The sequence below is a fragment of the Apodemus sylvaticus genome, chromosome 22 (genome assembly GCF_947179515.1).
Source record: "Apodemus sylvaticus chromosome 22, mApoSyl1.1, whole genome shotgun sequence".
Taxonomy (NCBI): Eukaryota; Metazoa; Chordata; class Mammalia; order Rodentia; family Muridae; genus Apodemus; species Apodemus sylvaticus.
The window spans coordinates 15110076-15137170 of record NC_067493.1 but is presented as its reverse complement, the minus strand read 5'-3'; the positions used below and the strand labels follow the sequence as shown (position 1 = coordinate 15137170).

Genomic DNA, 27095 nt, shown 5'->3' with positions numbered 1-27095 from the left:
TTCGATTTTGGGTTCTAACCTCTCCTGCATGTAAATCTATTTTCTAAAGAGAAACAACGAATTCTTTCAGGAAGCCACAGCTTTAGAAACAGGGGTGGGATTTGATTTAAGATCTAAGGGCAGAAGCCTGTGTTCTGTCTTTAGTCTTAATATTAGGTTTTGAAGGACGATTAAGAATTAGTGATTTGAAGAGTCTTTGGACTCTTTAAAAGATGTTCCAAATTCTAACCAGCACTCACCAGTTCCTCCCTCTGTGCACGTGAGTAGGATTGCCTGGCCTTTCCGACCCCCAAATCACTTCAAAGTGACAGCGTATGGTTTTCTCTAGTATACTGGGCTCTGAAAATGGGAGAGAAAGAGGGAAAAAATTAAAAAGGTCATTTTGGATTTTTCTAAGTGTCTGATTTCAGATTTATACCTTGAACCTAAAAATAGTTCACTGATTACAAGCCTCTGCTCTGTTTTATTTCTAAGTTTGCACTACTTTTCCTCCGTTTAAACCCTTTTATTTACAACAATTCACTTTAGAAGTGCAAAGTATGAGTCGGTAGTGACATCTTATGAGATATTAATTATTTGTTTCTTAATGGCTAAAGCTTTTGCGTTTTCTCATACAATTCTTGACAGCTAAAATAGTAAGGCTTTTTGTCATGACCAAACAAAGGTTATTATTATTATTATTTATTATTATTATTTTCTCAGAATAAAAATTGCTTTCTGAGGTCTGTGGTCGGTCATGTTTTAGGGCAGTTTCAGTCACACAATTGATTGTTTTCTCTTTGGACCACGGTCACTCAAGTGTTTAAGGAGTAAATGACATTTCCTGTCTCAATACATTAGCCAACAGCTCCAGCCAGCACACCCTGACACCTCTTATGACGTGCGCTTTATTAATAATTAATTCACTCTGGATCATTGCTAACAGGCTCCAAACCACCCTAAGAAGACTTTTAATGAATGGACAGGGGCAGTGTTAACTCAAAACAGTTCAACTCAAACAGTACGCTTAAGTAGAAAATTAAAGTCTCGAGTACGGAGAATCCTTTTTGATAACTTCCAAAGGCTGTATTCTCTACTCTTTAATAAATGTGATCCTTCAAAGCAGAGCCCGGGCGCCATTCTGCAGTGAGCAGTGTTTGAGTGCCCCCTAGTGGCCAAGTTGCACCTAGGCCTTAAGGGGATGCTTTCCAAACCGTAGGTCATTTAACTGCATCGCTAAGGCTGCAGGAAAGCTTTCCAACTACATTTTAATTTCACACAATTGCATCCATGCTGTGCCTAACTGTGAAAATCAATTGTACTTCAATCCAATCTTCTTGAAATTCTTTCTCGCCAGTAATGGAAAAATAAGTTTGCTCGCTTGAGGCAAAAACAGAGCCTGCTTGGGGTGAGTGAGCTGGGACCCCAAAGTCAAAGCATTCTCAGGTGTGTAACCTCCAGAGCGCTGGCTCTGCACATCCGGCTGCAGGTGCATGAGAAGCAGCACAGGCAGCCAGCTGTAGTAAAGACCTTCAGAACGCCTTCCGCTTGAACCCCAGACACAAAACCAGGACACTAATAATTAGCAAGCTGGCTGATAATCAAAAGCTGTGTGCTTTTAAATATTTTTTTTTTAAAAATGCAGTCTCAAATAAAATTCAGCTGGTAACAAATTATTTGGGGCAAGGTAGTTATGCAATCATAAATTCATTGGAGCTTTTAGAATGAGCCAGCATCCCCAAACTCCGTGTTTTACTTATGCAGTAAGTGTGTAACTTGCTAATTAAGCAGAATCGATGTGTTTGTTTTACAGGAGAAACACTAGTGGAGGTACGAGGGGGGCAGGGTAATCGCGTGGAAACAATTCCTTTTTTTTCTGTGTGCTTAATTTACAGTGTATTAATTTCTCGTGGCTATACTTGCAGAGGAGAAAGAGACCTAGGAGGGTTCTGAATATATAAAGTGTCCTCCAAAAACAATTGATTTAGCAGTCACATGATAAAGAGCTTTTTGAAAGGTTAACACTAGAAAGAAATTGCATTAACCAGGTTGTGAAGCCAAGGGCCAACACGAATGTATTCAGTGACAGCTGACAGAACCCCAGCCTTCCTTCCTTCCCTGCCCTCCTGCCCGCCAATCTTCGACTTGGCTCCTTGCCTCTGTCCCTGCTGACCCCTCCAGCTCCCTTCCCTCCTAGCCCTAAGAGGAGTCGTCTGGTTTTGTTGATTTTTTTTTTGTTGCTTTCATTTTGACTTCACCTTTTTTAATTGGCTTGCAAACGTTGTATGGGGACCATGTGATGCATCTGTATGTGCCCACGGTGCGATCGATGTTCAAATTAAAAATCAACAAATACTTTGCGTACATTTTTCATGTCTTCATAGGCAAGTCCTTCAAAACCCTTTCTGTCCGCCTCAGTTTCACTTCTTACTGACATGTGTTGGTTGTGCTCATCAACAGAGTCCGTGTGAGGAGTCCGGGGAGTAGCAATCAAAGCAGGATCATTTGAATTTCCCTGTCCTTCACGTGTCCTCACTGAAGGAGTGCGTGCGCACCTATCTTCCAGGCAGAACGAAAAATATAATACACATGCTCCAATGCAGGAGTTTCGAGAATCTCCTTGCATGTAGAACAATGGTTGCTAGAGGCAGAGGAGAAGCGAGCGAGGGAGGAGCTCGATAGAATTCGCCAGAACAGAAGGGACACATTCTGCTGTCTACAGCACAGTGGCGTGACCACAGGTCACGTAGCCTGTTGGGCATTCGATGACGTCACCGCTGCCTAGGCTCACTTCCGGTGCGATCCTCTCTGCTCCCCTTTCAGCGGCTCCCTTGTCCCACCACGTCTACATCATCTAGCCGAGCTCTCTCCGCTGTCTTCCTGTTCTCCTTCCTCTGAAATCTTCCCGGTTTCCACGCCTGTGCCTTCAGTCTCTTGTTACATCAGCCCCTGTCTCAGCTCTGCTGATCCTGCCACATCCCGCCCCAACCCAAGTCGCCGGGCTGCTTCATCAAAGGCTGTCCACATCTGCGGTTGCATTTCCACTTGGGGATCCATTTATCTTTCAGCAAGACCCTTCTTCAACCAGTCCTCTCACTGTGCTGGGCTTTTCCACCCTCCACCCCTACCCCCACCTCCCACCCCTAAAGACTTCCTGTAGCTTTCTGTTTCCTATTATTAGCTCAATCTCCTTTCTGGAGTGGTGGCTGTCCCCTCAACTCCTGGCCTAGTCAACAGTCATCAGTAAGGTTCTGTGGGCTAAGATTTGAAGGGAGCAGGGAGGGGGGGGGCAAAAAAACTCAAACCGAACCAAATAATCATTCTATCTTCAATTTTAATACTTCACCGCCCGCATGCTCTCTTAAGGTCTATAGTGATTTCCCAATTCTGAAAGATAGGACACTCTGAAAACCAAGTTTGAACAAATTTGTCTACAAGTTTAGTCTGAATCAGTCAGGGACAATTCAGACTCCTTCCTTAAACATGTATTGTTTAAAAAAAAAAAAAGTAAAAAAAAAAAAAAAGCATCACTTTGTGCTATAGAACACTAATTTACCTGACTAAAAAAAAAATTTGCCTTATTCAGCAGGAAAGAGTAGGCAATCGTGAGCTTTCTAAAATTAGTAAAAACATGGACATAAATATGTATGTATGTACATTGGAGCTGGAGAGATGGCTCTGGTTAGAGCACTGACGGCTCTTGCAGAGGACCTGGGTTCAGTTCCCAACACCCACACTGTGGCTCACAACCGTCTGTAACTCTAGATCTAGAGGGAATCTGTTTTGCCTGAATGTGGCGCAGGAATCGGAGCCCCTTGAAACTGGAGTTACAGTCCCATGCAGGTGCTGGGAATCGAACTCACATCATCTGGAAGAGCAGTCAGTGCTCTTTACCTCCGACCCATCTCCCAAGCCTCTATTCACTGCGAATTTAAAGGATTTGGATTTTAAACTACTTCTTAAAGCTGTCTTATTCCCTACTTCTCCAAATACAAGTTCTCCCTGTGCTTGGCCCTAAACTTGTCTGTGAGGTTGGAGAAATTTCCCGTTTTTGACCCTCCATACAGGCTCCATACGTTTTTGACCCATCACAACCAGGCTCATGGATGTCTCCACATAGGCACAGACCCCTAGCTCATTCTAATAGTGCAGACGTTTTGTCTTGTGAATGACCCAGCTCCACATCCTTGTCCTACTTATGGAGGCTCTCCATGGCACTCCTGCTGGCTCTGAGCAAAGGGTTTATTGAGATCACCACCTTGGGTGGCCACTCAGAGACGTTCTTTCCTGGCTCACCCAGAGCGGCTGCACACAGCCGCCTCAAGCTATCATAGAGCCTGAAAGTACACGTTAAAACACCACGGCAGGCTTTGCTTTGTTGGGGAAATTGTTTAATACAGAAGCATGTGTGGGATTTGCCTACAGTGGAGTGGGGTGCTTCTCCAAAAGTCAGATGATACCACATGCATGCAGTTCCCACAGAGGCCAGAAGATGGCGCCGGATCCAGATCCTGGAGTTACAGGTGGTTGTGAGCCAATATGTGGGTGTTGGAAACTGAACCCAGGTCCTCTGGAAAAGTAGCCAATTCCCGTAACCACTAAGCCGACTTTTTAATCCCCAAGTCATTTTTTTAAAAAGAACAATATGGTAATTTTTGTTATACAATCTGTATTTATCTGGATGCCTAACTGAACAGACCTGGATCATTTATTATATTAATTCTAACTGTAAATCGTTTTTTATTTTTAATTTGGAGGTGATAGAGACAATTAAATAGTTGGCAAAGGAATTACTAACCCCACACTAACAATATACAGACTCTTAACGGGTAGTAACTCAAAACTCTGAATACCTACATGACAGCCTTAATGGTCATTAATCGCCATTCCAATCCTATAGGGGAAATTAATCATGTCATAACATATGTCTAGCAAAAGGGGGGCTTTGGTACCTGAGTCTCCTCATCCCGGCCATTCCTTATCTACATCTTTGATTGTGTCTTAGAGAACATCTGCTTGGCCTCTGCTTGTAACTCCGACTCTCCTTTAAGGGGAAAAAGTGCCGCCAGGGTTTGCCCCCGGGGCTCTGTCCACTCTGCCACTGAACTGCAGCTCCTGCCTCCCAGCCACAGGTTCTCTGAGTCAGTCTGTCTCAACCAGATACGCTTAAAAAACCGGGTGTCCCTCCTGCTGTGGACATTTCTACACTCAATTTGCTTTCATGGGAAGTGGGTTCTCTTCCAGGGACGCAAATGACTTTCACCTGAGGTAAGATGGCACAGATGTGATGTAAAACTGTGAAGGTGGCAGGAAGATCGGGGTCTTGAGGAGCTCAGGGAAAGTTGGACTTCCTTAGTGACGCCATTTCCAAATGCTGCTCTTAAGGTAATAAAAGCTAAGATCACCCCCGGCCAGGATTAGGTGTCCTTCCTGACAGCGCCGAGGTCAGTCTGCCCCTCGCATGTGGGACTGTAATGTATTGATTGCTTGCTTGCAGAAACAGCTCTGCCTACTCCTGAATATTTCATGCCTAGATGACAACTTCGGAGATACTCGTCATGCACTAGAAATCGAGAACGTTCTTAGCCACAGGAACAGTCAACATGAATAATTAATTTCTTTCCATCAGACAAGACTTGTCGCACTGTGTGAAAAACAAAACAAAAACAAAAACAAAAACAAAACAAACAAAAAACAAAAACAAAATCAACTAGAAGCGAACGCTGCAAGGATGGCCAAGGAACGATGTCCGAGGTGGTTTGTGAGGGAGGCTCACAATCCGGAGTGGGAGCCTTGGAAGGTTCAGGAGGTTTCCCCAGAAATGACTTCAGAAACGAACACGAAATAAGGAGGAAATAAACAGGAAAACAAAATGTATTTCCAATGCAAAGAACAGTGCATAAAAAAAAAAATCTCAGTACTGGGCTGGAAAGATGGCTCAGTGGTTAAGAGCACTGGCTGCTATTCTAGAGGTCCTGGGTTCGATTCCCAGGAACCACATGGTGGCTCACAACCATCTGTAATGGGATCTCATGCCCTCTTCTTCTGGTGTGTCTGAAGACAGTTACACTGTACTCATATAAATAAAATATTTTTTAAAAAATCTCAGTACCTTTCCACCATAAAAGGCATATTTCCGGGAATGTTTTCCTGACAAAAGACAAAATAGCTAGAAAAAGTAAAGGAAGCCTGGCCAGTGAAATTGTTAGCGGTCCGTCTAAACTCCACCCCCACAGTTGCCTGGCAACAGCCAGGTAGGCCTGCCCACTATAAAAGGAGCTGCTTGCCCCTCCTCCCTCTCTTGTTCTCTTGCTCTCTTGGGCTCTTCCCTTCTTGCTCTGTCCCCTCACCCTTTCCCCCTCTCTCCCAGTGCCCATGGCCGGCATTTACTTCTCTGTTTCTCTGCCTCTACCACCCTCTTAACCCCCCTCCCCATGCCCTGAATAAACTCTATTCTATACGATACCGTCGCGTGCGTGGCTGCTCCCTCAGGGGGAAGGGATGCCTTGGCCTGGCCCACTGAGATATCCCCTTCCCCCACACCTCCTCTTTCTGTTTTATAAACACGTCAGAAGTCACGTTGGCACTTTTCCAGACTGCGTAGTATGCCACTGAGGGACCCCTCCCCCCCCCCACACTATCTTTTGCACATCTTTCCTTTCAAAGACATTTAGGTTGCTCCCAGTTTGGGACCTGTGCTGACTGGTGCTTTTGAGAATGCTCTGGTGGCAGGGGTGGGGGTGGGGAGGGGTGTCTTCCGGCACACTTTGCACACATTTCTGCAGACTCGGAGAGAGTCTGACGATTTGTACACTTTGCAAAAGCTTCAAGTTCAGCAAATGGTGCGATGCTGTTTTCCAGAGCAGGTGCTCTCATGAGCGTTCCCGGGGTGTGTCAGGGCTTACAGGCGTCATAGCCTGCCCGAATTGTCTATCGCTGCTTTTAAAATCCTCAGGAGGGCAGGAGAGAAGGCTCCGGGGTTAAGAGCGCTTGCTACTCTTCCAGAGGATCTGGGTTTGGTTACCAGTATCTACACAGTGGCTCACAGGCATCTGTAACCCTTCTTCCGCTCTGCCGCCTGCTTTCTCACTACCATGCCTCTTTTCGTTTGTCCCACGGAGTGTTTTAACCCAGGCTGCTGGAGCCTGGTGGGTCCCATTGGGTACATAAGTGGAGACAATCTAATCATAACCTGTCCCAGAATCTACCAGCAGTTTAGCTGGGAGAGGTAGGGCCCCTAGGGGTCCCTCCCCAGTCTACAATTGTTGACAGGCTCGGCCTTGCGCATGCGCAGTGCAGGCAACCACAGCTGCTGGGCGATCGAGTTTGCAATGTCTGAGTCGTGCCCTGGAGACAGCAGCGTTTTAAGCCCTCCTCCCTGTCCTCCAGCCCTTACACCCCATCTGCTCACGCTTCTTTCTTGTTTCTACTATTTAGTTACATCACTGGTTTTTCTCAAGGATACACTTTACATAAACACCTTGTAGGACGTGCTTTAGGCTTATCCCTAAGTGTGTAGCTGGTGATGATGTAAACAAAACAAAAAAAAAGTTTGTTTGGTCATCTTACTTTCTAATTGTTTGCTGATTACCTACGTCTGGCTGTGTAGAAAATCTTGCTTCTCTCCTTATTAGCTTATTGTTCCAGCACATCCGGGTTTACATCTTTAGGTGACAACACTTGTAACCCCCTTCTGGTATTCATTACAGTGTCTCAGCCTCTTGATTACCTGTTAGGTTAGTGTTCCGGTGTAATTCCGAGCCAGCCGTGACAAGCATCGTTGCCTTCGGAAACCTATCATGGAGCCAGCCACGATTTTACAGAGTTAAAGCAAGTCGACTGCCTTTACTTCCTGTGTGTATAGCTATTTGAATGCCAGGGTCCAGGAGTTCCACCCCTGGGGCCCCTCTTGTCAGGGAAGTTGCAGGCAATTGACAAATGAGGGGACGATCTGCCTGAGTTAAAACGAGAGGCCTGACCCCCCCCCCCCCGACCCCTGAGAATTCCAGCGACATTTTCAGACTGTTTTCTCACACAACATTGCCAACGCTGTGTCCCAAAGGCCTCTGTCAGGGAGGAGCTTCCCACCAGCCCCTCCCTGATCATGGCTGCTAGTTAGAGTCTCAGAAAGCAGACGGAATCCTGTGGAAGGATTGACTTGTCTTCTCTGGGGAGAGTCGTTCTAACGTTTGGATACAAGAATACTATGTTTCTAATGAATGCGTATGAAATGTAAGGTGACAGAGATTTTAGAGCACCTTTTCAGAAGCTAAAATAGTCATGACGCCTGCAAGCTCCTGTAAATTTTTCCATTTGTTGTTCAAAGAAATGAAAAAACCTAGAAAGTTCCGACCTTTAGGACACTGCCCAGCCCCACAATTATTATTCTTTTATTTTAAAAACAGCAAATGAATTAAGGAGCTAAGAAGATGTTAGGAAATACAATGTGGCAAGGGGGTCTTTTGGCAGGCCCATGCCAAGGTGCCACCTGAGCAGTCACGTAGTGCATACATGCAGGCACACACATACACACACAGCACACACATACACACACGGCACACACATACACACACGGCACACACATACACACACGGCACACACATACACACACGGCACATACATACACACACGGCACACACATATACACACGGCACACACATACACACACGGCACACACATATACACACGGCACATACATACACACACGGCACACACATATACACACGGCACACACATACATACATGGCACATACATACATACATACACAGCACACACATATACACATGGCACACACATACACACATGGCACATACTTACACACATGGCACACATACACACATGGCACACACATACACACATGGGATATACATACACACATAGGCATACACTCATGCACATACAGACCCATGAACACACACACACACACACACACACGTAGGCGCACACGCAGGCACACCCACACAGGCACACACATGTAAACAAGCCAGAACATAATCAGGCCTCATATTCAAAACAAGTTAACAAACCAAATGCTATTACATCCAGTTGCCTTTGGGGCAGAGACACAGTCTTCTCCCCTTTAAAAGGTCACTTCTCAGAAGAATGACAAGCCATTGTCTTCACTGCCTTTCTACCCACGGCCAGCAGCCAGCGTTGGCCTGTTACCCATGTGAGTTCCCACAAGACCAATGTTTGTCTGTTTGTCTGTCGGCTGCCCGCCCCAGTTCTCCTTTTTAAGATAAAGTCTCACTGTGTAGCTCTGCCTAGCAGGGCACATCCTGAGCAGGTGCATGTCAGGAACCCTGGGCGTGGGGGAAGTTGTAAACTGATTGGAAGACTCCCCACTCAGAAGAAGAGTGAACGATGAAGGTTCTCTGAGACAGGGCCTGGGACCTCGGAATTTGAGGAACAAGAGATGAGACAGAGGTCCCTTCCTCTCTCTTCTCAGTGTCGCCCTGTCAGGGATTCATCTAGTCTGACGCCGGCACACTTTGCCCTGCCCCTCTGTCTTTCACCCACTCACTGGGCATTCTCTGAGTTTCTCAGTCTTGGGCAGCTTTCAGAAAGAAGGCAGACACTCTAATCACACTCAACAAGATGGATTTTTAGACACCAGAACACCGCCAGGCAGGCATGCCAACAGGCTTGGGAATCTCTGCGCTCCAAGCTACTGTTGTGATCAGAAAGAAAGTGGTGTAAGAGTATGCCGTGTGGGGTGTGGTGAGGTGTGGGGGAAGGGTGCCTCGGCTGGTCCATGCCAAGGCATCCCTTCCCCCTGAGGAACCAGACACGTGAAGGTACAGTATAGAATAGAGTTCATTTAGGGCATGGGAAGGGGAGTTAAGGGGGCAGTCGAGGCAAAGGAAGGCAGAAAGGAGGAGAGAGGAGAGTAGAGGCCAGTCATGACCATGTGGAGAGAGGGGGGAAAGGGAAAGGAATGGGGAGAGAAGAGAATCCAAGAGGGCAAGAGAGAGAGACGAGAGTTAGAAAGAGAGAGAGGAGGGGCAAGCAGCCCCTTTTATAGTGGGCCAGAGGATGGGCTGCTGCCTGGTGACTGTGGGCTGGAGCTTAGACAGAATCCTAACAGCAATTCAGGAGAATTGTACGTTTGTGGTTAGCCTGGGCTCTAAACAATGGGTTTACAGATGCTCTGACTTGCCAGAAGTCGAAGAGCTTCCAGAAAATGGACTGATCAAGTGCGAACTACCAGAGAGAGCTACTGCACCCCACTCAGCACCCAGGGGGGACTGGCAACAAATGAGGCCCAGTTAACATTTCCTGGACGTTCGTAGTTAAGTCTGAAATGTGTTGCTGAGGCCCTGCTGGTGACTTCTGCTCCGTGGCCTCCTTCAGCGACAGTGTCGTCCTCACTGAGGTGAGCAGCCCCACACAGGTCACTTAGTCCCGTCTGTGGAATGCCCTCTCTGGAAGGTACTGGTGTGGGGGGGACCATTAATCCCAAAGATGGGAGAAGAAAGACCGCCGACCCAAATCATCACGGCCAAGTTCATTAAAGTGAGCCTTCCTCCCCATGAACTTGGGCTGCCTCCCCCTAAAGCAGGATTGGAGAAGTCAGGACTGGACATGAGGAAGACAAGGCTTTTATAGCTCCGGTGAAAGAGGGCTTCTAAATAGAGGATTTGCGGAGTGCAATCACAGGCGCAGAACATAAGCATAACAAGTTAGTCATAATGGCCTGAAACAAAAACATAATTGCACGGTGGGCATAACAGGGTAGTCATAACAGCAGGTGTCTTACCAAGGTAGTCAGAGGTGGTCATATAACCTTCTGAAACAAAGGCAGGGTTGCAAGGTGGTTATAAACAACCCCTTGAAACAAAGACACGATTGCCGTGCCTGCGACAGGCGGAAAAGAACTATTCCCACTTAAGGTTACAGGTGGGACTAGCCCCGTCCTAGAGAAACAGAGGTTTAATCATAAACAGGAGTGAACTGAGTTGTCTTTACTCTAAGTTGGTTTTCAAGCCTAAGTTGGAGGCAGACTGGTTCTTCAGAACACATGGCTTTCCTCAGTCCCAGAAAGCACCACGGTTGTCTGAAAATCGAAACAGGGACCTGACCATCTTTAGTGATTTTTACATGGCAAATCTAAAAGGCCCTTCTCACACATCTCTTCCCAGTAGCCCAGGAAGAGCGTTGACTGGCAACCACAGCACCTGGGCAGCAGCCCAGCTGGCTCCTCTAGAAGGCAGCTGCAGAGCGATTATGTCATCAGTGCACAGCTGGAGCACTGACTGGAGATGGGGGGACCTGGACAGTAGTTCCCTTTCATGAGCCCAGACCTCCCCACTGCTGTCGTTTGGCCAAAGGGGTCCCGTGGAAACCTCTGGAAGCCACCCGCCTCACTTTGAGGTTGGCAACCTCCACTTTTGTAACCCCCGAGGTTCAGTCAAACTGCCTCTCTCTACTTCAGCCAGCGATGGCAGGAGCCCCAGACTGCAAAATATGTCTCCCCCCAGATGGCTGGTGGGTCTCCCTCAGTATGTGCCAAACACAGCCAGGACTCTTAATTATTATTTAAATTTCATAGTATGAACAGGGCCCTGGATTTTATTTACTAAGACCTGAAACGGGAGTCTACAACGTTTAGCTAGGTCAAATTTTGAAAGGGGATCTTTCCTTTTTTTTAGCTCCCGTGGGAGTTTATTTCTTTAAAAGTTAACGGAGCATCAAGTGATACCAGACATGAAGAAGACTGAGGGCAAAGAGTAAAGAGCTAAGTTCAGTCATTTTCCCTCTCATATCCTGTTAAAGCTAGAAATGTCCCAGGAAGATGCCACCATGGAGCGGGAAGTGGAAACTCTTGGCAGATACAATGGGCAGTTGGAGACACTTGTGGTCAGCCCCTCTCCTCCACTTTTTTTGACCCTCCCCATTTGACACCCTCACCCCACCCCCACCCAGCATTTTTGGGTCACGCCAGATTGGCCTCCTCCATCAGGAAAGTTCCAGGAGGTGCACCTGTGAGAGCCTCGGGGAGTGCTCGATGACATCACTGTCCCTGGGGGAGAACAGCTGCCCTGCTTCTGTGCACTGGCTCCGGCTCCAGGGTCATCTCGACTAGGAGCTAAGCTCACATAATTCCTACTGTCCTCTCCAATGACATCCTTGGGAGCTGAGTGTGCACTTGTGAGTCAGACAGCCTGAGTGCCCAGGGTCACACCTGCCTGTTGACACCTGCATCCTCTGTGACCTGGAGCGTCAGCAGGGAGGCCTCCAAAGAGGTTTGTGGCATGCAATCTCTCTGAAAGGCACCATATACTGGAAGGCCCAGACGACTGTTTCCCCAGACCCAGATAAAAGCGTCTTCATAACGATCATGGATAGGTTATTTCTCTTCCAGTGAAATGAGGCAGTTCAAGCCAGATTAGATCATATTAAAGGCAGGTATATGGGGAAGCTGCTCTCAGGAGAGTTCACTGGCCCCAAGGACTGAGGCTTGGAAAGTAATCATGGGGAGAGTGAGGGAGAGGGGAGAAAAAGAAAGAAAGGATGTGTGCACAGAGAGGAGAGAAGGGGAGGAGGAAGGGGAGGAGGAGAGGCCAAAATGTCTGGCTCATATAGGGATCAGGGCAGCCCAGCCCCTGGGCTGGAAAGTTCAGAGTCGGGGGCAGGGTGTGCCAGGCAGGGACTTAGGGATGCTGGGAAAACCTAGAGATCAGCTCTGCTTTGCTATGTAAACTGTGCACCTCAGTCCCCTGCCCTGGGTCTAAGGGTCTGAGCAGATAATCAGAGTATTGATAGGCTCCATTTCCTTTAGCATTCACTGAGATAACTGGGGAGGGGGTGAGGCTGAGTGAGGGCCAGCCTAGCTAAAGCCACTGAACACCCCCCCCCCCCCCCCCGTTGTTCTTTTCTGCTTCCAGGCCATGGTGGTGACGTCATCCTCAGGCACAGCCAACACCTCTCCCATCCCTTCAACAGGTCATAATTAACTAGCCATTTCAGAGTCCCCTTGCTCTCTTAAGTGTGGGGAGTGTTATGTGTTAGCCTGTAGTGTCTGGTGGGACACTGTGGCTGGGTCACAGGGTGTTAGAGGAGCATTTGACCTCTGTGTGTGTGTGTGTGTGTGTGTGTGTGTGTGTGTGTGTGTGTGTGTGTGAGTGTTCTGGGGTAGCAGGTTTCTAGGACTGTGAAATGCCTTCAAGCGTTAGTTATCCCTACCTGCAAGCCCGCCCTCCTCTCCCCTGCCGCCCTTCACCCTTTACCCTACATAAGCCTTGCTACTATCCCCCTTCACCCCTTACATCGTCTCATTCTGTCTCTTCTCCCTTGAAATCTCCCAAGGCTACACCAGCAGCACAAACCGGACTCTAGTGGGATAAATGAAAAGGACGACAAAAAGCTGGGAAGGGCTGGGGGCGGGGAAGGGGAGTTGGGAGGACTTGGCGGAGGGGCTGGATGGGGTGCAACCTTCTCAAAGAACCAAACAAACCCGTGAAGTTTCAACCTGACCTCAAGACTTCCACAGTTGTAGTAGTCAATTTACAAAGAGCGTGTCTATTTGTTTCTGGAAAGCATGCTCATTATGCCTAAATGTCTGGGGTTGCTTTGTAAACCCTGCCTCCTGGCATGTGGCCTTGTAAAAGGTTGCTGGACTTCCTGTCTGCACCCCTCTGTCCAACTAGACTTGGGTTCAACACTTGTTCATTGTTATGCCCTCTTTCTGGGAAGATGATTTTTTAATTTCTCTTCATAAATGCCTTCTACTCTTGGAAAGACATATTTCAGGAGGTTTGATTCCCCGCGGTGACTAGTAGCCCCTGACACAAGAAGGTAGAATCAAACTTTACCCAAGTCACCTAGGAGACACCCCCAAGCAAAATGCTTAGCTTACCAATCCCATCTACATCTCTCTGGCTGGAGAGGGGTAACTGAGATAACTACCCAGCAGAGTGTTGGTGCTTGGTACCTCCTCAACATGAGAGTTATTGCTAGGGCTGTCACCCTTATTTTCATGACAGTTAGGTGCTCCCTCAAGCTCCCACTTAAATTTTATATATCTGCATAAATCGATTTCTTTGTTCTCATTTAAACATGGTTGTAGCCTTCTGCCTCAGCCACTAAATACCTCCCTGACTCCATGCAACAGTCAAGCAACCACTTTGGCTTTCTTTGCAATTACTTCCCCTAAGTGAAAATTCAAAATGGGCCTTCCATGGTATAGCTAGTGTTAGGTTCAATTGGGGTCACTGACGATGTTATTCCGTATTTGTGTTCTAAGAATGATCCTCATCGAGTTCTTACCACAGGACAACGCCAGTGAGGTCAAGCCACAATCACGTCTGGTTTCTTAACGCAAGACTTTTGAATCTGCCCTCTCTCATCTTTCATGTAGATTTTGCACTGGCTGATAGCAATACAGTGGCTCCTCTGTGCCCCAAAGGGCATTTTCCCTGTGGGAATCTCACCAAGTGCTTGCCCCGAGCCTTTCACTGTGATGGCGTGGATGACTGCGGAAATGGCGCTGACGAGGACAACTGTGGTGAGTCCTCCCCATCACACTGCACTTGCTTCCCTAAACCGTGGGCCAGCCAGTAAGTGAGGGAAACTGGGAGGGGGATCTAACGTCCACTGTCCATTGCATTCAGGCTAACGACCTGACTTTTAAAAGACCTGGAGCTTGCTAAGATCAGAAAGATGGTCCCATAAAAAATCAAAATGACATTCCAAATTCTACTTTGGTTCACATAATTCAATTTTAAGAGGCTTCCTTGTGGTCAATAACTTTGCTCATCTGTGAGAATGCCCATAAACTGTCACTGGGCTAGCCTGGGGAATTAACCGATTGTACAGACTGACCTTGAGTGTTGGCTAGGTCCAGGGCTGCCCCACAGCACTGGGACACAGTGGGCGAAAAAGACATGAGGGACAAATGAGAATCTAGACCTCGGAGCTCATAGGCCAAGACGAACTAAGAAAACAATAATGCTGTACATAGATGAGCAGAATAAACCTTATAGAGAAAGGACCGTGAATTTCAGAGATGAATAGCATCTTGGAAACTCATTTTAAGGACAGAATCAAGGAAAACTTTAAAGTAAACTGACTTGAGTTGAGAACAAAATAAAAGGGGGAGAAGGGAGGAAGGAAAAAGGGAGGGTGGAAGGAAAACAGGAGGGAGGGACAAAGGCCTGAAGGGAGAGATTCTGGAGGAACAGCATTCAGGCAGAGGAAATACCAGGCTCCAAGGCTGACTGGAAGGAACTGAAAAGGCCACGTGACTTGAGCACAGAAAGTGTGAGGAGGTCGCCCAGCTCCTACCTCCCAGGCCCAGCTGAGGCCATCTGCTGAGACCGTACTTCTCGGCTGATCAAATCTATTTGTCCATGAGAAGAACTGATGGCCTAGAGGTTAACTTGTGAAGTCTGTCACAGTCAAAGCTGAGACTCAGCCCTTCCCAGTCTGCCACACAAGGCCAGCTCTCCTCAGGGTGATCACATCCTGGAGTGGCAAGCGGCTGTCTGTAACTTGCTGTCTCCCGCCTGGGTACCTGGAAGCACCACTACTCTACCCACCACAGCCCACTCCTGTTCCTCTTCACCCTCAGTTCAGAGGCTCAGGGGGAGAATGCTTGCCTATGAATGCAGTAGGCACTAAGTTCAATCCATAATACCCAAGACAGACAAAAAGACTCAGCTCAGGTGTCCCTCTCCTCCTGGACATGCCCATGGGTAAATCTCCAGCCATGTAGAGCCATGTGTGTCACATTGCCATCTCTTGGCAGATGCAAGCACCCTAAGAAAAGAATCTTCTTTGCTTTGTTACCACCAGAATGTAGGATAGTAGGGTACACAGTAGGCACTCAATCTGTGCTCAGTAGGGTACACAATAAGCAGTTAACCTGTGCTCAGATCACAGGTGCTTCTCTGATTATCAATGAACAAGCCAACAAGATTTCTTCTTTGCTACAAGGGAATTAAGGACCACATCTGTTTATCTACCCAGCACCAGGACATTCTGAACCAAACCGAAGAAAGCACATCGAATAGCTTGTAATACAATTAGAGGTATCACAGCAGCACAATTCAGGATATGAAAAAGGAATAAAGATAAATTATAGATATCAGGGATCAAAGGAGCCTCAAAATAACTGCGTAAATTTACTTTTTTAATTCATGTGGTGTCCGGTACCATCGATTACAGTGCAAATCTTACATTTTCACTGTACATATTCAATTAAGGATGCTCCAAAATGGGCCTGGTTCTTTGTAAATATATATTATTCATATGCAATTTTTTATCATAAGGACATAGCAAATAAGAATTTCACAATAGCAAATGACAAATTGACATTAAGGCAGGATAAAGGGAGGCAACTAATATTTCTCTCAACAGGACTCCACACTCTTTACTGAAAGGTATTCTGGGTTTTGGCTTTATTTAAAAATAACTCCTGGCAAGGAGTGGTGTAGCCCGTGTTGAGAGCATGTGAGGCCCTAGGTTCAAACCCCGCCACCGAAACAAAACAAGGAAGAACACACATCCCTTCTGTCTTCACAAGGCAAAGCACCTGAATGGAATAGAGTCAGCGGTCTCCAGAAACCCCCAAATTTCAGGTCAAATGTCCAAAATGTCAGTATTAGAAATGGATACTATTTATCAAGACATTTGTAGCCACATAAGGTAACGCAGGCCCTGTACATGCTGGGAAACACGCATCTGCAATCCTTGTGAGAAGAATCAGCCGTTGGTTCTTTTGCTAGAGCAGGTTTTTTTTTTTTTTTTTTTTTTTGTCTTGTCTTGTTCTGTACTTTTGTGTTGTGGTGTGGATTCTGATCTCCAGACTAACTGACGCGTATCACTCACCATCCCACAGGTGACACTAGTGGATGGACGACCATATTTGGCACAGTCCGTGGGAATGTCAGTAAAGTGACATTGACACAGGAGTGCTGTAAGTGGTGGGGGTTCAAAGATGGTTTCCGCTTTGCAAAAACTTGACTGTGGCGCATGGATCTCTCTGGGAACAGCAGCCCCCTCTTATCTTTTGCTGTCCATCAATTGCTGCAATGGTCTGTAGTCAACTGCAGTCGCAAAATAGTAATGGCGGTGGCGGTTCCTTGAGACAGACAGACCACGTTCACATAGCCTTTGTCGTGGAATACTGTCGTCATTTTTCTATAGAGTTATCAGTTACTCTTAATCTCGCTGGCCTGACTTATGGACGTCCCAGAGGCGTGTAGGCAGAGGGAAATCAGTCAGTCGAGGACTTGGCACTATCTCTGGTTTCAAGCATGCACTGGACGTCTTGGGACGTGTCCCTGTGGGTAAGTGGGGACTGCTGTAGCAGCTCAGCTGCCTTCAGAAGGTCGATGTCGTGTCTTTGTATCTCACTGGTAACCACTCTACTGTCTGCTGTGGGCCTGGGGGCGGGTGGGGGAGGAAGAACAGATCCCCGTCTATGCATGCTCACTCCTGGTGTTACTGTATGGGTCATGAGAATGCACGGATAATAATTGTGACAAATGTCAAGGTTCCATTTCCTTTGATTTTTTCTTCAATAAACAGCTCACACTATGTTTCAGACACAGAAAGGACAGTGCTGATTAAGGTGTCTTCCCAACTCACAAATATCATAGATAGCTAGAAAGTCATTCTTGCTGAGCCGTGGTGATCCCAGGCTGTACAGGGAGGCATGGAGGACCACTGTAAGAAATGAGGGCTCTGCCAGGGATGGGAATACTCTTCCAAGCAATGCACTGAGATGGCCCTGAAGTCCCTGGAGAGAGAAGAGGTAACGGGTCTGCGGGGAGTTGACCAGTGTGGGTTGCACAAAGCCTTCAGAGGAGTGCATTGAGATCCTACAAACCCGAGCTAGGAGGAGGGCTGAACTCAGGAGTCTGCAGAATGCTCTAATGAAGAGTGTCTGGGGCACACACTGTGGAGGCTGGTCTCTGTACTGTTATAGAGTTGGACTGTGTGTGTGTGTGTGTGTGTGTGTGTGTGTGTGTGTGTGTGTGTGTGTATGTGTGTACATATAGTCTGGCATATGTAAGAATACATACATCTCATTTACATATGTGATGTGCGCACATTAAATGCTATACAAACATTGGACATGGTAGTGCACATCTTTAATCCCAGCACCCTGGAGGGCAGAAGAAGGTAATCTGTGTGAGTTCCAGCCAGGGCCATGGAATGAGACACTGACTCAAAAACAAACAAGCAAACAGGCAACAACAATGAAACCCTGTGCCAACAGTGCATAGTCAGTACACTTCCCTAGGGTCACACAACTGTGCAGCCAACCAGCTCCAAATCAGAAACAGTCCGATCAGAACCACATCGGTGCTGAACGTGTACAGAAAATCTCCCAATCACTAATCCTTAATGTATATTATATATTGCTACAATCATACAACAAGGTAAAATATGTGAATAGTGGTACAACTGTGTCATCATCATTTATACGGTAATCAGCATCACAAAGCCTCCAGAGATCCGTTAAAAGATCTACACAGATACTGCATCACTTTTAAAGGAGCTTAGCATCTGTGAATTTAGGTGTCCACAAGGCCCCTGAAAACAAGCCCCATAACTGGGAAAGACTGACGTATGCACTTTATTATACTAGTTTATAGCTTATTTATATTCTTAGACATGGATATATAATGTATAAAAATAAATTATGCCAGATAGGGTGGCATGCACTAGTAACCCCAATAATCTGGAGTCTGACAATGGAGGATCCTGAGTTCAAAGCCAGCCTGGGCTGTGTGGAGATGGTTCAAAGTTCAGAGCCCTGCCTGACCTTGCTCCAACACCCATGTGGTGGCTCACAACCTCCTCTAAGTGGATAGATGACTCTTCTGACCTCTATGGCACTACATGCATGAGGTGCACATAGACACACACACACACACACAGAGTAAAATAATAAAATAAAACAAATATTTTATAGCTGCAGGTAGAAGTTGGCTAGGTAAAGACCCCCCACACCCACACACACACACGGAGTAAAATAATAAAATAAAACAAATATTTTATAGCTGCAGGTAGAAGTTGGCTAGGTAAAGACCCCAAAGAAAAATGACCAGTGTCTCTCTTGACTAAAAGCCAGAATTGCCCTTCGGACTCCCGGCAGCTTCATCCCTGCCAGAGGCCCAGGAACCAAATGTGTTTGAGAGCACTGATCACTGTTCTGGGCCGTGGATGATTCTGGCGTCTTCAGGAGATGGAATGTTAAGGCATCCGTGAAGGCCTGTTAGGAGGAAGCTCCTTCTGACCAAGAGAATAGAATCTCTGGCCTGGTGCAGGCCAATCTCCTGGCCAAGGGGCCACCCGCAGGAAGAGGGCTCACCTGAAACCAACCGTGCAGCAGACGCAATAACTCATTTTTGTCCCAGGGGCCTGACCGGGCTTCTTTCTTATCAGCTATTATTACACAGACACCCCACTGCACAGCAGCTTTTCCCTCCAAGAAGGAATGAGAAACATCTTAGAGTTTGAAGGAAAACAATGTTTAAGAGAAGAGGAGGAATTTGTAAGGAATAGTAAAAGAGTCTTTTTCTACCAAGTGCTATAAAAACTGTTTATGACAGGGAATTCAAATCTTTGTATCTGCCCCACCACACACCCTGTGAAACCTTTGTTTACACAAAGGCCCTGCTACATGCTTGAGTTTAAGTGGCCAGTCCCCTTATTTTCTTTATGTCAATTCTTTAAAAACTAGCCAATCATGAAAGACCATGAGGTCAGGACCCCGCCCACGTGGAAAAGACACCTGTGTGAGAATGAAGACCACGGTCACTTCCTACCCTGTGTGCTTGCTCTTATTAAAACTTGCCTTATTGATACTTTATTAAAAAAATCTTTCCACTACTTGAAAAAAAAGAAAAAATAAAAATATAATTTAAAAAATGACAAGATTAGTAAGAAATCAAAAGTCAAAATTCCAACAGCTTCTTCCTAACACAGTCTGGAGCTCACCTCACACACAATGGCAAATCTGTGTTTGATTGGGTTGGGTCTCTGTTTCTGTTTTTTTGTTTTTGTTTTTAGTTTTTAATAGTAAAAGTAAACACTCAGGATCAGGACCAGATGTTCCAAACTGGCCCCTTCAGAGGCAGATCATGGATGAGAGAAGTCGAGTTTGGAACACCATGTCTGCTATGACTGTCAGAATTTCTGGGTGGGTGGGGAGGGTAGCTACTGGCCACTAAGTGGTAAAGGCCAGGCAGAGACACTACAGAGTCTTATATCAGGCACAAGACAGATGCACAACCAACGGGGACCTGGGACAACTGAGGGGAAAGAATGAAGTCGGTGATGATTATTATGACATCAAGTGCACACAAAGGCTACGAGGCTAAGTCCAGGAAATGTCTTGGGTGAGTAAAGAAGAGATGGGACTGGCCTTTGAGGACCATCCACAGAAGTGGGCGGTGGCCTTTCAGGACCATCCACAGACGTGGGCGGTGGCCTTTGAGGACCATCCACAGATGTGGGTGGTGGCCTTTGAGGACCATCCACAGAAGTGGGCAGTGGCCTGACTGCATTGCAGGATACGGAGGGTGAAGAAACATCCACATTTCTGCCTTCTTAAAGATTTGCTTATTTGTATTTCTATGTGTAAGTTTTACCTGCATACATGTATATGCACCGCAGCCATACTTAGTGCCTGAAGAGGCCAGAAGAGGGCATCAGATCCCTTAGAAACATAGTTACAGGCCGGTTGTGAGCCACCATTTGGGTGCTGGGAACCGAACCCAGGTCCTCTTCAAGAATAGCCAATGCTCTAGCCACTGAACCATCTCTGTTGAACCACTCTGTCTTGCCATGTTTCTGCTTTAAGCAGCACACCCAGCTTCACCACATGAAAGTCTTTTGTTGGCAAGTGCTTTCTGACCAATCTTCAATCTAATAATACGTCCATAATATTCCTGATGTGTCAATAAACATTAAACAAAACATATTAACGTTGTCTTTATTGGGATGAGCTAATTATGATGCAGACTGCATCATATCATCTAAAACATTATACACTGAAGGCATCTCTTGCAGTAAGTGGGAGTTCAGTAATAGCTGGGGTGGATTTGCTAAATTCACCTTAAATGTGACAGAAGAAAGAAAGAGCAATCAGAGGGGATTTGCACTCACGGCTCCGTGGGTGACAGTAGGCTGGGCCGTGCCACGGCACATGTATTCAATGCCACCACCCAGGGGGTCAAGGCCGAAGGCGATGTCCTATATAACAAGACCCTATGTCTAAACAGTTTGTAAATTAATTATAATAGTGATATAAATAAAAATTAACTTCCACTTCCTTACCTGCATCAAATCAAATACCCATGGGTCGGCAGAGAAATTAAAGACGCCGTAGAAATCCTGTCTCTCTCTGCTCCTCTCTCATGTGTGCCTCATGACATAGGAAGTCATTACCATGGAGATGTACTCAATGACGCTTTTCGTTGACTAGAACTTGATCCCGTTTCAGTACACGGCCTGTGGCTTTCTCCTGCTCACCTCTTCAATATGTCTGAGATGACTGCTGGAGTTAAAGAGAGGAACACGTAACTGGTCTATATCTGATTTGGAGAGATTTTTTTTTTTTACTTGTTTTGAGGAAAGGCTCAATGGTCCATTAATAGATATAAATTGCTATGTAGTTGATGAAAAAAGAAAAATGTTAGTTGCTGTCATAAATAAGAGTATTTTTTTTCTGGTGCAATTTTTTGTGTCTTTTCTCCATAGTTCTCAGACAGTATCCACAGCACTGTTACTGCAGAGAAAATGAACTGGAATGTATAAAGGCCAACTTGAAAGCTGTGCCAAAGGTTTCCAGCAATGTAACATTACTGTGAGTAAAAACAAGATATTTGTACCTAAAGTCTCATAAAACCATGGAAAACCCTAATATATTATGAATAATAAAATGGGCAAATAACTGAAAGTACTTTTTAAAATATGTATTTATGACCTCGTGCCTGGTGCCCCAGGCTCGCAGGGCAGTTAGAGCAGTCAGGCCAGGCCCTGCCCGGTGTGGGGCGGGCTCCGTGAGACAAACCCCGAGCAGCACCTCAGGTGTAGGGTGGGATCAAGGGCGACTCTCTCAGGTATCCCAGGCATGCTCAGTCAGTGTGTCTGCAATGCAATAGGCGAGGCTGAGGCCTCCATTTTCTGTGGCGAACAGTCACTCTGTTCTTTCAAGGCCTAGCCAGCAACACATATTTCCGAGGTATTCCCTTAGGTACCTTGCTTCTTCTGAGTCCCTTTGCACATTCTATCTCCTACCCCTTCCCCTGACTATCCTGTCTTCCATCAGCCTGTTTTAATTTAAATCTAGAGCACAGAAAAAGACAGACCTTGAGTAACAATCCCAGCTGCTACCTAGTAGACACTTGCCAAACATTCAGTGGCGCATACAAACCAGCTTTTAGCAGATAGGGCCTCATTTTCAGAGACTGTAGGTGTGGTTAAGGCTTTGGGACCTTACCTGCATTAGAATCCTTAGCTCTGCAGATGACCTGTCTGTCACAGGAGGGTAGTGAAGTCACTGTTCACTTTGTGCCTTAGTTGCTTCACCTGCACTATGAAGATGGTACTTTCAAGGAATTACTATAAATAATAAAGTCGGACGTTGGTGGCACACGCCTCTAATCCCAGCACTCTGGGAGGCAGAGGCAGGCAGATTTCTGAGTTCGAGGCCAGCCTGGTCTACAGAGTGAGTTCCAGGACAGCCAGGGCTACATAGAGAAATCCTGTCTCGAAAAAACCAAATCGAAAAATCCATATATGTGTGTGTGTGTGTGTGTGTGTGTGTGTGTGTGTGTGTGTGTGTGTATAGGATGCAGGTGAAGAAAAGCCTGGGCTAGCCTGGACTACATCGTGGGCTTTCCTTAAAGTAACAAAAATATGTTTTTTTAAATTTCAGATCTCTTAAGAAAAACAAAATTCACAGACTTCCAGGCAAGGTTTTCAGCAAATACACAGAACTCAGAAAGATGTGAGTAACTGCGAAGGGTGTATTTACAGTGCTTTAAGATCTTGTGGTATTTAAGATGCTTTTGATCTGAGAACAGATTTGAGTTTGAGTAGCTTTCATATGTATCATTAACTCTGGTTTTAAACTTAAGCTTAGAAGGTAAAGCACTGGAAAGGAGGCTTTGCTTCCATTTCATGATTTAGAGCACAGTTTCACTTAACCAGTTTCAGAGGGTTGACTTATGCTTCAGATAAACCATCTCAATACACAGCCTCAAGTCTTTCCTTAATATTATTCAGGAATAACACTGCAGGATCAGAGGATCTGGGTCTGATTTTGAATTTAAAAAAGAGTGAAAGATTAGGCAAGACTAATCATTGTGTTTAAAACATGTAATGAGAGCATACAGCCTCAGTCCTGGAATAATAAGGGCAAAGACATGGTGGTGGTGGTGGTGGTGGTGGTGGTGGTGGTGGTGGTGGTGGTGGTGGTGGTGGTGGTAATGGTGATGAGGGTGGTGGTAGAAGTGGTGGTGGTGATAATGAAAGTAATGATGATGGTGGTGGTATTGGTGGTGATGGTAATGCCAATGATATTAGTCTATGTGAGGACAGAACACAATAACTTGTATATAAATAAAATAATTAGTATTCGATGAGAAAGAAAGAGACTGCACGCTGCTAGCGTCCAAGAAAAACAACAACTAGGACCTGGAACTGGTGGGTAGTCTCTGTGGGAGAGCAGCGAGGAGCCCTCAGTTTCCACCCCAAGTTTCATGAACTTGACACTTGGGATACAACCCAAATGCCTTTGCTTCATTCCTTCCTCACAAAGCTCTCCATAATCCTCACTCTGCTTTTATAAAGGACGCTATATATTTTTCACATGCACCACATGCATGTAGTGTCCACTGGGGCCAGAAAAGGGCATTAGAGTTCCGGAACTGGAGTTACACATGGTGCGGGTGCTAGGAACTGAACATGAATCCTCTGGATGAGCTCTTAACCACTGAGCCATCTCTCCAGCCCCGCGTTAATTTCCTTCATAATCTTCATACTGGAGTGTTTAAATAGTCAGATAGGTCACCATAATGTCTCCTATTGACATTTGCGGGTATAAAACTCACAGGTTTGTGGCTTGGTCCTTCTATCCTCTGGGTCTTCTTCTGGGTCTCTGAAGATGCTACATCTGCCAAGAGGGCCAATAGTCTAGGAGGTTCTAATGCTAACATAGGAAAGCTTCACATGCGATCTTTGACAGAATATTTTCTTCTTTTATCCTTCAACGCCTAGCATAAAAGGGAAGTCTCTAGAAATACTCTCAGTGACTCCATGTTCATGAAATTAAAGACAGGTACTCTTAAACAAGAAAGGAAGTCCCTGGAGGGATCCCACCTAGCAGAGCTATCATTATCAACTTACCTGCTCTGGTGATCATCTCCGCAGTCCCAGATGCAGTCAGTGCCTTCCGCTTCATCCTAGAATAGGTCATACTGTCTTGTCACACTGGCATAGCTACTTACTAGTCCTAGGCTACAGGAGTCCCCCAGAGAGGAAATCATAACTGCAATGCTTCCAAATCTTAGTAACTCCTAAAGTCACGCATTCCTTCAGTCAATACTGCCCTTGCCCTGCATGTAGGATATTCACCAGAGATGAAACGTAACAGCAGTCACAGAAAGAATGGCAAGAGTTCTATTTTACAATCTGTGTTTAAGGAATGAGTCAGCTTTCTGTTACTATTATGAACCACCTTCCTTTGATCACAGTTTCGGAGGTTTTGGTACAGGATAGAGGGGTCCTGTCCTGGAGTCATGGAGTGAGACAAAGGTCCAAACCTCCTTACTAGGACACAAATGAGAATAAGAGGAAAGCCTCTCTCTGGTCCCATCTTTTGAAGTTTGTGTCCTTCACAACAGAACCAAGATGAGATCCAAGCCTTTAATACATAAGTCTTTGGGGGACATGAAGGAGCCAACTCTTAGCATCAAGTGTCATAGAAGTTGTAAGAATTCCCAATTAGACCACCTTAGACATGAGTCAGCCAGTGCACAAAAGTTAAGGGACTCAATTAAGACGTATAATTAAGTAGTAGGAAAAATACAAGCAGAGGCCAGGGCTTCTAATGAACCCAATAGTACTTAAGCTATCACAATGAAAACCTAGAGATGGAGAGGAATTGGTCAGTACATCCCAGAGTTCCTACTGAGATGTGCTGTCCTGCCCTGAGCATGATTCCATCCTATGCTTTCTTCCTGAGGAGGGAGGAGGATCACTAGCACATTCAAACAGGAGACCTGACAATGGGCATCTCTAACCAAGCCCTTCCTCCTCGTCCAAATCCCTTCTTGGACCAGCTGTTATCCACAGGAAGGAAGAACATTAAAACAGCTGTGTGATTGGTGCCCAAAATATAGAGGCTAGCCCTCCTTGCTGACCCTGAAACAGCACAGAACTTCCTGTCCACTGAATCTCTAGTCTAGACCCCTCTAAATCCCCGTAGTGCTTTCCCGGTCATTCTGACATTGAGAGAAAAAAATACCCTACATCAAAATTTAATTTTAATTGCCAGATGAATAAACATTGCTCAATGAATATAAATTTTATTTCACTGTGGATCAATTTTGTTATCTTAATAATCTCTGAAAGTGCGGGGATTTTCTAAAGTTGAAGTAGTTTGAGATGACCTTCCAGAGAAATAAAATACAATTTATGGGGTCGGCTGTATGCTTTGTCACTGCTTCCATGGAAACCAAAAGCCATTCTCCTCCTCGGAAAGTAGTCTTATAAAAATTAGGTATTTCTTCTTAACCTCAGTTCTTATTAAATGCAATCAATCATTGGCAATGAGACATAGTTTAAGGTGACTGCCTGGCTCTGAAGTACATTGTGTCACATTTAAAAATAGCTCACGAACATGCGCGACATTAGAGCATTTAGTTGCTTCAGTTTGGTACACAAGTCCTCGGTGTTCTGCTTGAAAAGTGAAAGACCAGGCATCCGTGATCCGGGACTCTGTTCTTAGGGAGCCGCTCAGTGTGACAGACATTTCACAGACTCACGTTTGTTTGAAACAGAGCGAGGCGCTGCTTGCCCAAATGCCATGCTTCCATTCTTACTCTTTAAATGGCTCTTGTGGGCAAAGGAAGCAGACACCATGGAGAGAGCTGAAGTTCACGCTCAGCTCAGTCTCAGGCAGTCCACGCCTGAGACCCGGTCTCTCCACAGTGATACCTGTTAGCTGAAGCTCAGACTCCACGCCTGAGGCCCAGTCTCTCCACAGTGATAGCTGTTAGCTAAAGCTCAGACTCCACGCCTGAGACCCGGTCTCTCCACAGTGAGAGCTGTTAGCTAAAGCTCAGACTCCACGCCTGAGGCCCAGTCTCTCCACAGTGATAGCTGTTAGCTGAAGCTCAGACTCCACGCCTGAGGCCCAGTCTCTCCACAGTGATAGCTGTTAGCTAAAGCTCAAAAGAGCAGCTCTGTTATTTAAGGAACTGGAATCTTAAAGTTGTAGAGACTGGCTGTGGGAGGCAGAGGAATCACAGGGATCCTGGGTTTGAACTTCTCTTTCCTTTGGCTTCTAACATGAAGGCACAAGGTCAGACTCAGTTTGCAATTGAGCGCATCTCTTCGCCAAGTAGGAAAAGCATGTGTTGCACCCTCAGATTAAAAATCATCTCAAATAAAAAGGAACTGGATTTTATATTTAAGAGAAATCTCAGTGGGCCCCATTACTAACATATCATACGCCTATTTGTTTTGATTCCTGTGCATTGCTATCTAAATTACCACATTCTCTTTCATTCTGTCTAGATACTCCTGCCCTCTGATGTTCTGACAGATACTGATCACTGTCTGTCTGTCGTCTGTCCTATGCAGAGCAGGATCTTAAGCCCAAAGAGGGGTTTCTGCTGTACTGGGAAGCAACTCACCACAGACACAGTGCAAGAAGCAGGCAGGCATTTGGGGTCAGAGGGAGGGGTTAGGACACGTGAGCTCATGTTTTCTCTCAAGTCTCCTTTGTGGGATTGCAACTGGCGCTCTGTACGTGGGTACGGGTGTGATTCGGATGCTCCGCATCAGCACCACCTTCCACACAGGGATATACATGAAGTATGGCTGTTTTTGCACTGAGGATGGCTAATGAACTAGAGGTTGCTTTTGG

At 46.0% G+C, this 27095-nt stretch overlaps 1 protein-coding gene across 1 annotated transcript in view; it reads left to right on the top strand.

The window, feature by feature from the left end:
- Window positions 1-27095, top strand: part of Rxfp2 (relaxin family peptide receptor 2) — a 63131-nt gene that overhangs the window by 3490 nt on the left and 32546 nt on the right. The window contains exons 2-5 of the mRNA XM_052168886.1: window positions 14254-14486; window positions 16821-16898; window positions 21698-21803; window positions 22878-22949. Of these exons, the coding sequence (XP_052024846.1) occupies window positions 14254-14486; window positions 16821-16898; window positions 21698-21803; window positions 22878-22949 (489 nt within the window). The remainder of the gene's footprint in view (window positions 1-14253; window positions 14487-16820; window positions 16899-21697; window positions 21804-22877; window positions 22950-27095) is intronic.